Source organism: Mirounga leonina, unplaced genomic scaffold (genome assembly GCF_011800145.1).
Source record: "Mirounga leonina isolate KUSES-001 unplaced genomic scaffold, KU_Mleo_1.0 Mir_101609, whole genome shotgun sequence".
NCBI lineage: Eukaryota > Metazoa > Chordata > Mammalia > Carnivora > Phocidae > Mirounga > Mirounga leonina.
In genome coordinates this window covers 11413966-11428382 of record NW_023270164.1, presented here as the reverse complement: position 1 = coordinate 11428382, position 14417 = coordinate 11413966, and the positions used below count along the sequence as shown (strand labels likewise).

Here is a 14417-nt window from a genome sequence, read left to right as displayed (position 1 = left end):
CTGCCCCCTAAGACAGGCTGGTGATTGTGGCTCTGGTTCAGTGACTTCCTTACCACCCATCCCCACAAGCAAGACCACAGCTTGCCTTCCCACACCTCTACGCTGGTGCACACAGCTCCCTGGGCCTGGAGGGTCCAGAATACCCTCTCCCTGCACATTTTCAAACCCCACCCATCCACCAGACATCATAATTTACCTCTATTTTCAGTTAACCTCTTTAGAGCAGGGATTGTGTCTTTATTGCTGTTGATTCCAGCCCCTAGCCCAGACCTGGCACAGCTGAGGGGTTACAACTCGGTTGTGTAAACCCTGAGGGAGAAGAGAACAGCCCTTTCACCCCAGGGTCTCTATAATGGCACTGAGCTGGGTCTGGCACATGGGAAGTAGCTGCTCTTCAAGCCCAGCTGAATCTTGTCAGATTCTTGTAATTGTCTCTCCTCATGGCCCCTCTGCAGACTCCCCCTCCCCATTTACTGGGTAGCCTGTCCTTCCTACACTTCAACAAGAGGCCTCCCCTCCCCAGGCCTAGACTGTTTGGTTTCCTCACCTTCCAAAGGCCCACCACTTCCCAGAGCAGTTATGTGAATTCTAGTCCTTTGAAGTCTGGCCTAGCTAATCCTGCCTCCCTTTGCAAGGTCCTCATTTTCCCAGCCTCCCTTGCTGCCAGAGGTGGCCATATCATCTTACTCTAGCCACGGAATGGCACTGGAAGTCTGTTGAGGAGCTTGTGGACGGTTCAGCCCTGTTACAAGGAAGTAAGACAGGAAGGATGTCCTGTTTGTTGTTTGCTTCCCCATCTCTGGGAACATGGCAGCCGTCATTCAACCATAAGGCTGCAGGCTGAGAGATCACCAAAATGCTTACAGGGGCACAGTGGAATGGTTAGAGGTCCTTGGGCCACCACCATTGGATTTCAGTAACCAGCCTTAGTTAGGCTTATTACCTGCAGTAGCCACTGCATCCTTCTCAGGGTTATCTCACGCATGCCCAGGGTTTCTGTTACTTCCTGGACACCAATAATCCAAACTTCTAGTTCCATCCATCGATGGCCCCACTCCTGAATTTGACCCATTAAAGGATTCCCCTACCTCTCAGTGGTCCAAAATTTAGCCTCTCTCATACTTCCTCTCCAACTGGCCTGCCTCATGGTGTCCAGTTCTGACATGTGGTCATACTGGGCCTCTCCTCCCTACCTCCTGGTTTTATTGGGCCTTCCCAAGTGTCTTGCAAACAAACAGCCCCTCTACAAACACCAGGCCCCACCATCTGGCTTCCTCATACTCTTGGGTGAATCTCTTCTCTCTGCTTGATTCTTAGTTCATCCTCTATTCAGCCTGCCCTACCTGCCTCAACTCAATGTTCCACTGTTGCGTGTGCAACCCCTCAGATGCCTTTCATAGTCATGCCATGTCCCTGGCCCATCTCAGTGCTCTCCTAGATGATGGGGACCAGTTATGAATTCTCCAAGGTCCCAGAACTCACCTTGGATTGAGCCCACCCCCACCCCTGCAGGGACTTGCAATCAGGTTTTTCACTTTAGACTTTTTAATATTTCATACAGCGATTATGGTGCATTCAGGAACCCAACCCCCCAAACCCCACTAGGAGGGCCCCCACCCCAGCCCTCCCACCCCATTTAAGGGCCCCAGGTTTAGAGTGGAGGACGGGGAGGTAACCACCCATCTGGGACTGACCCCAGAGACTGTCCCTGCCCTGCCTCACCCTCTCCAGGGGTTCAGGGATAACACCTGGGCACAGACCCCCAGGCATCCCTCTGCCCCTGCTTGTGCGCATATACACACTATGGCTCCTTGAAGAGTTGGTCAGTTCCTGGCAGGGCCCTACGCAACAGCACCGAGTGGGACAGGGGCAGGAGGGTTGGGCTAAGGAGACCCTGAGAAGGAAGGAGGCCCCAGCTATGGGACTGCAGGGGGGAAAGAGTGGGGGGCCCCCCACCTCGTCCACCTCCCAGAGAGTCTCCGGTAGTCCCCAGGTCCCCCTGTGGCCGGGGATGGCAGGCGGGGGGTGGGTAGGAAGGCGAATGGTCGAGACATGCTTTCCCTTAGCCGACCCCAGGGTCTGGTGATGGTCAGGGTTCCAAATAGGGGCTGTGTCCCTGCCTTGGAAAGGCTGGGAGCGGGGCTTCATTGCACAAAATACTGTGGGAGGGCCACACGCAGGGGGTGGGGCCCAGCCAGTCTGTATACAGAGATATTGCATTTAAAAAATGAAAACCTCATTTAAAATAATTAAAAAAACAACAATGAAATGAAACAAACAAAAAAAAAGGCCCACACAACATGAGGCAGGTGGGGCAGGCAGGAAAGCAGGCAGGGGAAGCCTCAGACCCAAGGCATTGCCACATCTTGTCTGAGTTGAGATCCCCAGCCTGGGCTAGCTCCAGACCCCTGGCTGGCCGTGGGGTAGTGGTCCTGGGGGAGGATATGATGGGGAGGGGGGATAGGCCTGGCCTCAGTGTGGGAGGCTGGCACGGCCATGCTGTCCACCGGCAACTACCGAGACAGAGAGAGACAGACAGACAAGACAGACAAACCAGGCGAAGGAGCGATGAGAGCTTTGTTAGCACCCAGCAGACAGGCCAATGGGTGGGCTGACAGGCCAATGGTCAGGTGTTCGGACAGGCAGCGGGGGACATGTGGGCAGGCGAGCATGAGTCAGGCAGGTAGCAGACAGCAAGCGAGGAGGATGCAGTTGCGGGCTGCCCTGTGAGGGGAGTAGCATCCCTCCAGCTGCTGACTGCTGGGGCCTCGGTCTGTGGCTTAGAACTCGGTGTCCACCACGCGGAAAGCTGGCCTGCCTGCAGGGGAAAGCAGAACAGATGGCTGTTGGTGGGTAAGCAGGTAGGTGTCTGGGGCAGGGAAGAGGGCGAGGGCCACACCTACCTGAGTCAGGCATTGACGAAGACCGAAGGCTGGCCTCCTTTTGTAGCTGGATCTCCTTTAGTGCAAATATGGAAGTAGCTGTGGATGGAAGAGAGACAGTGGGAAATGACCCACAGGGCCATCCAGGATCACCTCCCACATGGCACCATTGGGGGAATTATAAAAAGTTGCCTTTTGAGAGGCTTGACTTCCACCTATCAAGTAATCCTTACACACAAACCAGCTACAACTAGGGAATACGGACTATTACACGACACCAAGAAATCAGGAATTTTGTCACGCATGATAACGGTATTGCAACTACCATCTGTTGAGTCTAGGTGATGAATGGTGTTTGGGATTTGATTTAGTTTAATCCAGTGGGGAGAAACAGGAAGTGAGCCAATTTTTTTAAGGTATGATAATGACATTGTTATTAAAAAATATTTTATTTTTTTTTAAAGATTTTATTTATTTGACAGAGACACACAGCGAGAGAGGGAACACAAGCAGAGGGAGTGGGAGAGGGAGAAGCAGGCTCCCCACGGAGCAGGGAGCCCGATGCAGGGCTCGATCCCAGGACTCTGGGATCATGACCTGAGCCGAAGGCAGACGCTTAACGACTGAGCCACCCATGCGCCCCTAAAAAATATTTTAGAGACACATGCTGAAATTTATAGATGAATGGTATCTCTGGGAGCTGATTCAAAATAACCAGAGGGAGGGGCGCCTGGGTGGCTCAGTCGTTAAGTGTCTGCCTTCGGCCCAGGTCATGATCCCAGGATCCTGGGATGGAAGCCCACATTGGGCTCCTTGCTCCGCGGGGAGCCTGCTTCTCCCTCTCCCACTCCTCCTGCTTGTGTTCCCTCTCTCACTATGTATCTCTCTGTCAAATAAATAAAATCTTGTTATTTTATGTTAAGCAGACACTTAACAGACTGAGTCACCCAGGCGTCCCTCACATCCTAGTTTTTGACCTGTATGCCAGTTACACAGGTGTGTTTAGTTTGTGAAAATTCATTGTGTTGATGCGCCTCGGTGGCTCAGATGGTTAAGCGTCTGCCTTCAGCTCAGGTCATGATCCCAGGGTCCTGGGATCGGGCCCCACGTCCGGCTCCTGGCTCAGTGAGCCTGCTTCTCCCCCTGCTCATGCTCTATCTCTGTGTCTCAGATGAATAAATAAAATTAAAAAAAAAATTCATTGTGCTGTATACTTACGATCTGTGCGTTTCCTTTATATTTTATGAGAAAATGTTTACTAAAAAAAGGGAAAACGATGTTGCATCTATTTTTATGTATGTTTGAAAATTCCCATGAAAGGTAAAAAGGAGCCAAAAAGCAAATAATTTTTTTAATAAACACACCACATGTCTCAACAAGGGTGTGGCCCCTTAGAGGTGACAAGCCAGAGCCCTGCACAACCTGCCCAGTGTCCTGTTCCCCACAGCCCCCCACCAACTTCACTCACTGTCAGGAAGTTTGTGGATCCGCTCCCCAAGACTGAGGAAGAATGGATGTTTCATGGCGTCCTCTGCGGAGATCCGATTGCGACCTTCAAACTGAGTGGGGGACAGGTCGGGGGAGGGCAGGGGCGGCGGCGGCGGGGGTGGTGTATTGAACACCTTCAACAAGTAGGCCTCTCTTCCTCCCCACCCCAGACCATAGCCCTGGAGCCCATCCATTTCCCCACACCTAGAATCCCCTAACCCCCAAGGCTGGCCCAGGAAGATGGACTCACTTGCAGCAGCTTGTTGAGGAGATCAGCCCCATCGCTGTCAAGTCTACAGCAAGGACAAGGGGACCTGCTTTAAATTGAGTTTGGGCACTCTGGCCCCTAATACCCACCCACCTACCCACCAGTCTCACCGGGGTGCGTGGCTCAAAAGGGCCTCGGCTCGATACTTGGGGTAGTTGTATGTCTTGAACTCTTCGTTGGACAGAATGCCTGGCCACGTCTCCTCAGTTGGGGTTCCTGGCGGGGAAGAATTACCCTAAGCATCCACAGGGCATCTCTAAATGTCCCCATGGTTCCCAGGGCTCACTCCTCCTCACCCAAGATGCGGAAGATGAAGTGCAGCTGTTCCTCCACTGTGGAGCCTGGGAAGAGGGGCCGGCCCGTGGCCATCTCGTAGAAGATGCAGCCCACACCCCTAGGCAGGGAGAGCACAGCGAACAGGGAGGCAGTTGGCTGGTTGGCCACTGTGACCGAGCCACCCCCTTCACCACATGGCCCCTGCCGTACTTCCACCTGTCCTCACCACATGTCAATCTGGGTCGAGTAGTCCGTGGACCCAAGCAGAATGTCGGGGGGTCGGTACCACAGTGTCACCACCTCGTTGGAGTAGGTCTTCGTTGGGATTGACTTAGCTCGGGCCAGGCCTGGTAGGTTGAGAGAAGGGGCAGCTGGAATTGAGGAGGCCCCAGGCAGTCGGGGGGGCGGTACAGTTGGGACTGAGAGCATCTTAAGCCAAGCCTGGAGAAGCTGAAGGGGATGGAGATTAGGTGGTCATGAGGAACGGGAAGTGTAGGAGGGTAAGGCTGGGGCATCACTGAGAAGAAGGGGGAGGCCAGGGTACCAAAGTCTGCCAGCTTCAGCTCTCCTCTCTCGTTGATGAGCAGGTTTTGGGGCTTGAGGTCTCGGTGTAGCACCTTCTGCCGGTGGCAGTAGGCCAGGCCACGGAGCAGCTGGAACAGGAACAGCTAGGGACCCAGAAGGGCAGGGGGAGGTCAAAGGGTATCCAGCAGCCTGACCCCCAGCGGACACTGCTCCCCACCCCCAAACACAGACACTGAGCCCAGAGCCTTAGCTCACGAAAGCGGACAGGGTCCCAATGCCCTCCAAGGGCTCCCAGCAAAAAAGCCAAATGGGAAAAGTCTGTTTCTGGGAGATGTGTGGGGTGGAGTGGGCGAGTGGGGGCCCCCGGGTGCCCCTGCTTCCTGCCCCACACCCACTTTCACGTTGTGCATGTTGATAACGTTCCCACAGTCATCCAGGTACTGCTTCAGGTCCTTGTCCTGAGGAGAGAATAGGAAATAGAGGAGTAAAGAGGAGATAGTGGCCATCGCCCCACCTCCCCCCTTCAGGACCCACTGCCACTCAACCTTACCAGGTACTCAAAGACAAGGGTGAGGGACTTCTCCGTGTGGATAATGTCATGTAGCGTGACGATGTTGGCATGTTTGAGGTCCTTGAGCAGGGACACTGCCGGAAGCATGGGAGTGAGATGGGGGAAAAGTCAGGACCCTACCCTCAGGATAGAGGCGAGGACGAGGACCAGACAGGGATGAGCCCGGGGTTTCTTTCTTTCCCTGTGTACTCTGGGGTGGTGGCTCACAGCCACTGGCTCTATCCCACGCAATGCCAGGAAGGTGTGTCCCTATGTTCCAGATGTGGAAACTAAGGCTCAGAGAAGAGTATGGAGCAAGAACCTGGGATTGCAGCTCCAGGTTTATGTGACATTAGATTTTCACAACCTGTTTTTGATTTCTGGAAAGGGGTTTTGTTTCAACCCTCAGTACAGAGGCCTGCAGCTTCGTGTGAAATTGAGTTTGTGCACATATATAATTTCTATGCAATTCAAATTCATTCCGTGTGATAGTCTGCCTAGAAATCGTCGTGTCAAGGAAACTGGTGAGCACTTTCATGGGTTCTCTCAGAACCAAAGCAAGCACCCTGCTTTCTAATTCCTTGGTCTCTCCTCCAAACAGGAACAGATTCCTGGTTACCTTGATTATCATCTAGAGGTTTGCACAATGGTCACTTTCTTATGAAGCTCAGAGTGTCAGAAGGAAAGTCTCAAAACCCCCAGTCTCTCTTCTCACTATGGGCCATGTACGTATGTACCATGGGGAGAGGCCGCGAAGCCTGGGACAGCCTTCCTGGGTGTTTATACCTTCCCGGATGGCGGTGCAGGGTGCCCCCTCTTCGTGTTCCAGTCTGATCTCCTTGAGTGCCACAAGGTTGTCCGTGAGCTTGCTTTTGCCTTTGTAGACGGTGGCATAGGTACCCTGGAGTGTGAGGAAGAGTGAGAGGAAAGGAGCTGGAGGCTGCACGAAGTTCTCATGGACTCCCATCCCCACCATAGGCCTCATGATTGTCTCTCACCTCACCCAGCTTGTCCAGCTTGATGTAGGTCTCCAGTTTCCCAAAGCCAATCTCAGACTGTGGGGTAAAGGGGCAGATTGAAGCAGGCTCCTGGGAGGGGACTGGGGAGGAGAGAAGTGGGGGGAGGAGAGAACAGAAACAGAAGACGCTCACCAGGCTGACACGGCGGAGGCGGCGGCTGAGGGGCTTGTCGAAGATGGGGCTATTGAGGGTCAGCTTCTCAAGGTAGCCCTCAGGCAGCCGGATGTCGGCTGGTAGTGACAGGCGCTTGTTGATGTCCTAGCGGGCAAGATAGGTGGGAAACAGGACCATGAGCTCCACCTCCCTGGGTTTAACCCTCTTTTCTAGCCCCACCACCAGCCAGACAGGGGTTAAGCACCTCAGTGGAGATCTTGCGTGGGGGATGGTTGCGCATGCGCACCCTCACTGGCGACTGCACCTCATCCGAGGACGTGGCTGAAGCCTGGTCACTTTCCCCATCAGACCCCATCTTCAAGTCCTCATGTACAATCTCTGGTGGTGAGGACGGGGGAGGGGGGGAGGAGGGCAGACCAGTTGAGGTCTGGAGCCCCAGGAACCCCCTCCCCAGCATAACACATTCCTTCATCACACACGTCCATACAAGCAAGCCCCCAGAGCAGCCTGGAGTCCCTCAGAGAGAGGGTGGCAAGGCCCAAGGAGGTTCAGACAAGTCGGGACGGGTTGAATAGGGGTGGAGGGGCAATAGTCACCTAGTGGAGCACCCCATTCCAGGGGTGAGCTGAGACTGGTGCTGGCCCAGGGCCAGGAGGCACACAGCGGCAGAGTAGCCAAAGGCCCTGGGAAGGCGGGCCCAGGGCAGGCAGGCACCCGTAGGCCTGAGGGGGCCATAGCAGAGTGCAGGAGAAGGGCAAAGGAAGGTTGGGGCAGCTATAGCAGGCAGGGCACTCTTCCTCCCCCGAGGCCCGGGCACAAAGCCAAGGAAAGGGACACAGATGGACAGATAGAGAGAAGGTGTTGAGAGGATGGCAGGGAAGGGGGAGAAAATGGAGAAAGGAAAACGGAAATAAAACAAGTCTAAAGGGAGCTCGGCTGGGAGGCAGCACCTTGGGGACCAGTCTTGGGGCAGGAGTGGTCAGTGGACCTACCTGGTGCAGAGCTGAGGGGGCCCCGTCCAGAGCGAGGTTCCCCAGGAGCGGCACGAGTGGGTACCTCTCCAAGGTCACTGCCACCGCCACCCCCACTCTCATCCAGGCCTATCTGCTCAGGGGCACCATTGGTCTTGTCCACACCTCGGCCCCCTCGGAGTGTCATTGACAGCTGCCGCTTGATCTTCTTCATCCGATCCATGGCGACCTGAGCAGGGGGGAATAAATGGGAATGGGTCCCACGTTAGCACTTGCCTGACCACCACGGGCCCCCTAAAGCCCAAGACAACTTAGTGAGGTACACTGACATGAACTTGTGTCAGTGCCCACCCAACCACTGTGGAGGCCTGAACCATTCGGGATTCCCGGAAACCTGGCATAGATGGGGACCCTTGTCAGTGCCTGCCCACCTCTAGCCAGCCCCGGGGGACCCTGCTCCTAAGTAGCGCACCTGGGTGTTGAGGCCTGGGTGGCTGGCCGAGGGCAAGGGCCCAACTGGTGGACTGTTGGCCTCTGTGGGGGCAGCCTCACTGTGGGAACAAAGGCCTCCACAGCAGGTATTCTCAGGTGCAGCAGTGGTGATGGGCCCAGCTGTGGGTGGGGCGAGCGGCTCGCCCAGGACCAAGAGGCCACCAATACGGCCCTGGGCTCGCCCATAGAATGGCATATTCCGCCGGCACCAGCCCCACATCACCCCCAACTGCCAAGGCAGAATGCTCCCCACAACCACAAGGACCCGCCTGCCTTCCCCAGCAACCATTGTCACGGTGATTAAGTGGACTACCCCACTGGTCTACTCAAGTGAGGGGTGTACAGAGAGGGGAGTCCTACCCAGACCCAACCACTGGGTAGGTTCCAGGGGGTGGGGGGGATCTCAATAGACACCAGCTGTCCTGAGGTCGCTGGAAAGTTTCAATCAGGCTGGGACCCTATGGGTCCCACTCAGATTTTTATAAGCCAGGCCTAGCCTCATTTCTCCTCTACTTGAGAGTGCACATCTCCCTTACCACCCCAAATAAATGTCCCAGTCCTCAAGGGTGGCCCACAAGGTCTCACCCTATTCACCCCTATTATCTCTCTGGCCTCACCTCCCCCTCAACCATTGCTAGTTGTTTTGCAACCACACCCAGCAGTCCCACCTTAGGGCCTTTGCACTGGCAGTTCCTGGTACGTGAAATACCCTTCCCCCAGATTTCAAAATAGCTCACTCCCTCACCCCCTTCGGACCCTTGCTCAAATACCACCTTTTTCATGGAGAATCCTCCACAAATAAACCTATTTAAAATCTCAACCACACTGAACTCCCCCTCACTTTGCCAAATTATCCCCCCAGCACTTATCACCTCCTCAGAAATGATACCATCTACTTATTGGTTTCTATATTCTTAACTGTCTGTCTCCTCACCGCCATAACTAGAAGATCAGCTCCGCCAGGGTAGATTTCTGTTTAGGTCACGGCTATATCCTGAGGACCTGGAACAGTGACTGACACAGAGTAGACGCTCAAAAAGTGCTTACGGCAGAAATTAATGAATCAGGGGGCTGAGGGCCTAAGACCAATCTCTACCAGGATGGGCAGGGTAAGTTTGCTACCCGTGAACAACTCCAGAAAACGTGGCCCAGGGACACTAACGTCGGCAGGAAGATGACCTAGATGGGGCTGCTGGAGGGAACAGGGCCACCAAAAGGCTTAGGCTGGCCTTCTTCTGCTTCCTCCTGGGCTCCAGGCCAGCAAGGAGGGGGAAAGACCTGGCCTAGGAACCATCTGGACTCACAGCAGGGCCCAAGATGGCCCTGGGCCCAAGGGAAGTGGAGCTAGATAGGAGGTGGGAGGATGAGGCTGGGGCTGGATTCGAGGAGAGAAGTGGGTCATCTGTTACCTTGACATCAGGTGCTTACCCCACTGGTCCCTACACCCTGCTTCCACTTGCCTGGCCTCACCACCCCCAGGAGGAGCAGAGGGGCCAGACTAGCGGAAAGACCCCAGTAAAGAGGATGAGGTCCATTCAGAGAACCTAGGATAACAAAAAAAATCCTGACCCAGTAGGCCGTACACTGGACCTGAAGCTGAAGAAGGAGAAGCATGGCCAGCCCCAAAGGCAGTCTTGCATCCATGGTACGAATACCCAGCCGGCTTTGCCTGTTGTGGCAGGGAATGGGGCATCTGGGGGGACAGTAAGTAGGGCCGGATGGAAGATGAGGAGGGAGCCAGAGGAGCCAGGGTCCATGACCTCTAACTGGAAACTCCAAGGGCTGGACATGTTCCAGAGTTCAGTTTTTTTGGGATTTTAGGAAGACAGGATACAAAATCTGTATATCACGCAACATTCCCAGCAGGGGTGCCCTGGGCAGACCTTTGTGAACAGAGACACTTGAACATTAATATACAGTAAAACTTTTAAATATTATTATTTCCATTTTCTGAGCTTTTTAGATTTCAGAATAGTGAAGGAAGGAGCAAGAAACTGGATACACAACTCCACTCAAAAAAAGGGCATTTGTCCTTCCTGACCCCCGAGGACATACACCCTTCCTCAAAATACTCTCACACCCAAGGGCACTCATCACCTCACACCACACTGTCCACTGAGAACACAGTCATCACTCTAGTCAACATAGTCACCACACAACTCCCACCAAGAACACACCATCCTCATCCTTTCCAGTCCCCCTAAGCACACACTGGCCCCTCAAGAAGGCCTCTCTGCATTTTAACTATCAGCACCTGCAATTTCCCCATTTATTTCTAACTCCCATCAGCATAGGATGCCCCAACAGAGCAGAGAACTCTGTTTGCATAGGCTCAGGCCCCTCTAAGTTAACGCTCACCGCCCAAGGCTCCCCGCCACATTCTTGGGCGCCTCCTAGGCCCAGCTGCCTGTTAGCTTCTCCAAAGCACTCACCCCCATTAACACACTGTTCCCCGTGCATAATTCTGACCCCTATTAACATGCACTTGGGACCCTCTACAGCTGACCCAAATTAGCACTCACTGGACCTTCACACTGCCCTGAATCTCATTAACACAAAGTGAAACTTGCCAATCCCTGACCTGTTTTTGCCCACACTCAGACCCCTCGACAGCTATAACCATCATTAAACCCATATTCTGGTCCTCTCACTACCCTGTCCCCACCACCTCCCATCAGCACAAGCTGGACCTTCACTTCACCCTGACCTCTATTAGCACACACTGGGCCTCTCCACAGTGCCTCCCCATTAGCTCACCCTGAACCCTTACTCAGCCCCATTCCCCAGGGACACACAAACACAGTGTTCTATAATGGCCTGACCCTCATTAGCGCACATAGGTCTTCATTCAGCCTGGACCTCCATTAGCACACACTTCAGCCCTGCATGGTTCTAAATCCACTTTATCACACCTAGACCTTCACACATTCCTGTCCTTTATTTCTCTTTGCTTCAACTCCTCCACACCTATAATGCCTGTTGGTTCATATCTGAATCCCTTCACAACCCCAATCCTCCTTACTGCACCCCCTGGAACTTCAATACACCCCGGTCCCCCAGGGACACAAGCACACACTGTCTTCACAATGTTCTGACGCTCACTAGCATTTTCCAGACCCCATACTGCTCTGACTCTTCCCCCAATGGCACACACTTAAGCACCTCCAAGGCTCTAAACCCATATCAACGGTCACTAAAATTTCACATATAACTGTCCCTGATCGTATCCTGGAGTCTCACATCCCCTGTCCTCATGGACATGGACACACACACACACACACACTGACCTCACACCATCTTGATCCTTAATATACTGAATCTCTTACAGTGCTAAGACATTTCCCTCACCACTGTGCCCTCCCACCGCACATATATTCATAACTTCTGGTACCCAGTAGCACAGGCTCAGGTCTTCCACCACTCTGTCCCCATTAGCATATCCTGGGCCTCACACTACCCAGACCTTTATTAACACACGCACGTACCCTCTACAGCTATGACCCCCATTAGCACACACTCAACATTCGAGTTCTTCCACTACCCTGACCTCCATGAGCACTCTCCAGACCCCCGCACGCTGCAGTCCCTCATGGGCAAATACACAGTATTAACACCATCCTGACGCTCATTACCACACACACAGGGCTTCAGAGCCCTGATCCTATTAGCATACCTTCTGCTATCTCTACCACCTTATCCCCCATTAACACACACGGGGTCTCTCCACACCTTTAACCCCGTTTGCATACCTCAGCATTCCTCTGACATGCTCTCCCCTATCACACACCGTCGGGGCCCTTCACTGCCCCCCCCCCCCCATTAGCACACGCTGGGCCTCAAGCCCTACACAGCGGTAAGACTTATTATCACATGCTCCGACCCCTCCACAGCTCAGGCCATTAGCAAACCTCGAGCCTTTCACCACCCACTTCCACATCCTCTGGTCCTTTGATCACCCTGCTTCCCATTAGCACCCACAGGACTACCCATCCCCAGTTCCCAGACCGGGCCCAGGGCGGGGCCAAGGTCAGGAAGGCCCCGAATGACCCCCGCCCCGATGCACTCTGGGAAATTCGCTGGGGGAGGGGGCACATGCCAGCGGTGCAGCCCAGACCCCTGGGCACCGCCCGGGGTCTGGGGTGGTTCTGCAAGAGGAAGGGCAGCCCCCACCCCACGTCTCGGGGACGCGCTCACCGGCGGGGGCGCGCGAGCAACCTCAGCGCCGCGGGGCCGGCGCGGCGGCGCCTGGGGCGGCGGCCCGGGGCGAGGCCGCGCGACCTCCTTCTCCTCCTGTTCGCCGCAGGCGCCCGTCCCAGTAGTCTTCGGCCATGGCTGCTGGGCCCGGGCCGCCGCCGGCTGAGGAGGAGGAGGCGGCGGCGGCGGCGGTGGTTGAGGCGGAGGCGGCGTCCCGCTCAGCCGGCCATGAGCTTGGCCGCTGCGGGCGATGCCCCCGGGCTCGCTGGCGCCCGCTCGAATCCGAGAGCTCACGGCGGCTCGCGGCTCAGAGCCGACTGCTTGCGGAGACGCGGCGGATCCCAGGGCCGAACACCCAACGGCCCAACCGCCGCGCGCGCCGCGCTCCGCGCATGCGCACGCACGCGCCGAAAAGGCTGAAGTGGGAAGGAGGGGACTTACCTCGGACTGCATGTGCCAAAAGACCCGTCCGCTGCGGGAGGGGGCGCGGCCATTGCGCGCCCACCGGGGAGTGTGGCGCCAGCCCTGGAACGGCGCCAGGGGGAAATGTAGAGGTTGCTTAGTACTCAGTTCCGATCTTGTTAGAAGTTTGCTAGCGCCGAAGTGGGCAGCAGCCAGTAACCAGCGTGCCGGTCACCACTCGGTCCCCCTACTTGGTCTCACTTGGTACATCCCCATGGTGGCGAACGGGACTTTTGCAAGGAGGAAAAAGACAGATGAGGCAGTCAGTCTGAGTCCCTTGAGGTGCCTCAGAAGGCAGGAAATTTAAAGGTTCGCGAGAAGATGACTTTTCTAGGAGAGGCGGCCTGGAGAATCATTGGCCTTTACCACCTTAGATAGGACAGAGTCTAGCCCCGCCTAGCTCCCCCCCCCCACCTCCGCTAGCTCATTCCCACTGTGAACGTGTGCGGCCCCGCCCTTTGAGGTTGTCGCCCAGCCAATCGGGTTTGCCCCCTGGGGTGAGGCAGAGCAAGAATGAAGGGCGTGGCTGAGCTGAAGAGGCGTGATTTCACGGCCCTGTACCACGCCTCTGCCAGATTTTCATTGGCTTTCGGCGCCAGGGGCGGGCACTTCTTTTTGTTCTGAGCGCCTCTCTCACTATAGGCCGACTATTCTGCAAGATTATTGGTCAAAGAAGCGTTCAATCGTCTTTCGTCCCGCCTCTAACCCCTCCCATTCCCCCCGCCCCGCAGCAAGACTCACGGGGTGGAGCCTAGGCTGAGAAAAGAAAGGCGGACCTTTAGAGGGGAGGGTGCGTTACTGCGCATGCTTGGGACTTTAGGTCGGAAGGAGACCTCTTTGCCGCCTCACGCGAGCATTTGCGTATGCACCCTGAATTGGGTTTTCTCGCCTGCCGCCTCTCAGCTCCCTCTTGCCTGACAGGGCCCCGCCGTGGTTCTCCCCAGGTCTGCGGTTTTCTATTGTATTTATTGCGCGCCTGTTGTGTGTCAAGCACTGCCAGCACACCTAAGCCCTCACTCCTCTATGCCTGGAAAACTCTGCACAATATCAACAAGCCCAGCTCAAATGGCGGCAGCTTTTGGCAGGCCTTCTGGGACATCTTTACACTGCACCCCAGTCCAAAGCCAGCTTCCCCGCCTCTTCTGGGCTTCCTTTTATGGCAGCCTTGATCACACC

General features: G+C 55.2%; 1 protein-coding gene across 4 annotated transcripts; it reads right to left on the bottom strand.

Annotated features, from left to right (window-relative positions):
* Nucleotides 1–1534: 1534 nt before the first annotated feature.
* Nucleotides 1535–13587, bottom strand: CDK16 (cyclin dependent kinase 16). 4 transcript variants are annotated; one of them, XM_035003816.1, is made up of 16 exons: nt 13221–13587; nt 8115–8322; nt 7367–7500; nt 7141–7266; nt 6988–7044; nt 6776–6890; nt 5990–6084; nt 5835–5897; nt 5459–5582; nt 5141–5261; nt 4935–5032; nt 4749–4854; nt 4621–4684; nt 4351–4441; nt 2904–2981; nt 1535–2818 (listed from the first exon to the last, which is right to left on the bottom strand). In XM_035003816.1, the coding sequence occupies exons 1-16, from the start codon at nt 13230–13232 to the stop codon at nt 2781–2783; spliced, it is 1530 nt and encodes a 509-aa protein (XP_034859707.1). In that variant the 5' UTR covers nt 13233–13587; the 3' UTR covers nt 1535–2780. The 4 variants fall into 4 exon arrangements, with proteins under 4 accessions (XP_034859707.1, XP_034859710.1, XP_034859709.1 ...); XM_035003819.1 differs by having other exon boundaries at nt 4621–4663; nt 13221–13586; XM_035003818.1 differs by lacking the exon at nt 13221–13587 and adding an exon at nt 12780–13177.
* Nucleotides 13588–14417: the final 830 nt, after the last annotated feature.

What these genes read in the sequence shown, in the direction of transcription:
- CDK16 (XM_035003816.1), bottom strand. An exon ending in CTTCATCTTCCGCATCTTGG is followed by an intron (nt 4,855 to 4,934) that starts GTGAGGAGGAGT and finishes CTTCCCCGCCAG; the next exon opens with GAACCCCAACTGAGGAGACG. An exon ending in TTCGTCAATGCCTGACTCAG is followed by an intron (nt 2,819 to 2,903) that starts GTAGGTGTGGCC and finishes TTTCCCCTGCAG; the next exon opens with GCAGGCCAGCTTTCCGCGTG.